Source organism: Sycon ciliatum, chromosome 7 (assembly GCF_964019385.1).
Source record: "Sycon ciliatum chromosome 7, ocSycCili1.1, whole genome shotgun sequence".
In the NCBI taxonomy this organism is placed as follows: Eukaryota; Metazoa; Porifera; class Calcarea; order Leucosolenida; family Sycettidae; genus Sycon; species Sycon ciliatum.
The window spans coordinates 22,446,402-22,447,540 of record NC_088649.1 but is presented as its reverse complement, the minus strand read 5'-3'; the positions used below and the strand labels follow the sequence as shown (position 1 = coordinate 22,447,540).

Genomic DNA, 1,139 nt, shown 5'->3' with positions numbered 1-1,139 from the left:
TTCATATCAGTCTTCCACTTCTAGCACGCCGTGTTATCTAAATTATGGACTTAATCCCAAGTACCCACCAGATTACCTGGCACGGAGGGGAGGAGGGAGTGCCCCAGACTGGATCCAGGATCGGGCGGATGCCGTCAAGTTGGCAAAGGACGCCATGATTGCCGCTCAGGCTAGACAAGCTCAGTATGCAGACAGGGGAAGGGTGCCCAGCAACCTGAAGGTTGGCGGCATGGTGCTGGTGTACAAGGATTTCCTAACAACCGCAGAAGCCCGGGATCAGCCTTCACAGAAGCTACGCACTAAGTGGTTCGGGCCCTACCCAATCATCAAGAAGAACGGACCCAATGCCTATCAGCTGGATCTACCCAGCGCTATTCGGTGCCACCCTGTCTTCAATGTCACTGCTCTGCGCCGGTATGAGCAGAATACTATTCCCGGCAGGCGGCAGCCACCCCTGCCACCGTTCATTGACTTGCACGGTCAGACCAGATACCTGGTGGAGAAGATTCTTGACGATCGCCAGCGAAGGCATCAGACTCAGTACCTTGTCAAGTCGCAAGGGAACACAGACGAAGAAGCCACCTGGGAGCCAGAAGGGAACTTGCTGGACGAGGCCGGTAGGCCGATAGTTGCTCTGAGGCGTTACAGGGCATCCAGGGCATGTTAGTGACACTATGGTTACCGCGAAATGTTACTCGCTCAAATTCAATTGCACGTGTACCTTGAGAATTCCCACTGGATCCTTGTTGTGTTAAGCCATCCATTCCCCTCCTGTTTTAGATTTTCCCCACTTCCGCTATCTTCACTCGCCTGACTGTCCTTGGTTACCTTGCACGGTGCTTCAATTAGATGAGCGTTGTTGGGTTGACACGATTACATTTGATTATTCCCTTTCCACATATTCCTCGACTCCCTGGAGGCACCTGTGCCTCGCTTAGGAGGGAGGGATGGTGTAACAGTTCCCTGTTAGCGCTAACCTTATCTGCCCTCTAGCTCTGTATTTTGCACCTTTCCCTATCCTGTCAGCACTCGCGTTATCATCTATATCAGTTGTGTTGCCTTGAGCAAGCATTGTCTTTTCCAAGAATACCTTCAAACGGTTACAGTCCCAACCAAAAGTGTATCTATGTATAAATATT

At 51.3% G+C, this 1,139-nt stretch overlaps 1 protein-coding gene across 1 annotated transcript; it reads left to right on the top strand.

The window, feature by feature from the left end:
• Positions 1 to 229: 229 nt before the first annotated feature.
• LOC135821713 (uncharacterized) lies at positions 230 to 667 on the top strand. Its single transcript, XM_065334711.1, has one exon. The coding sequence runs from the start codon at positions 230 to 232 to the stop codon at positions 665 to 667; it is 438 nt and encodes a 145-aa protein (XP_065190783.1).
• The last annotated feature ends 472 nt before the right edge of the window (positions 668 to 1,139 follow it).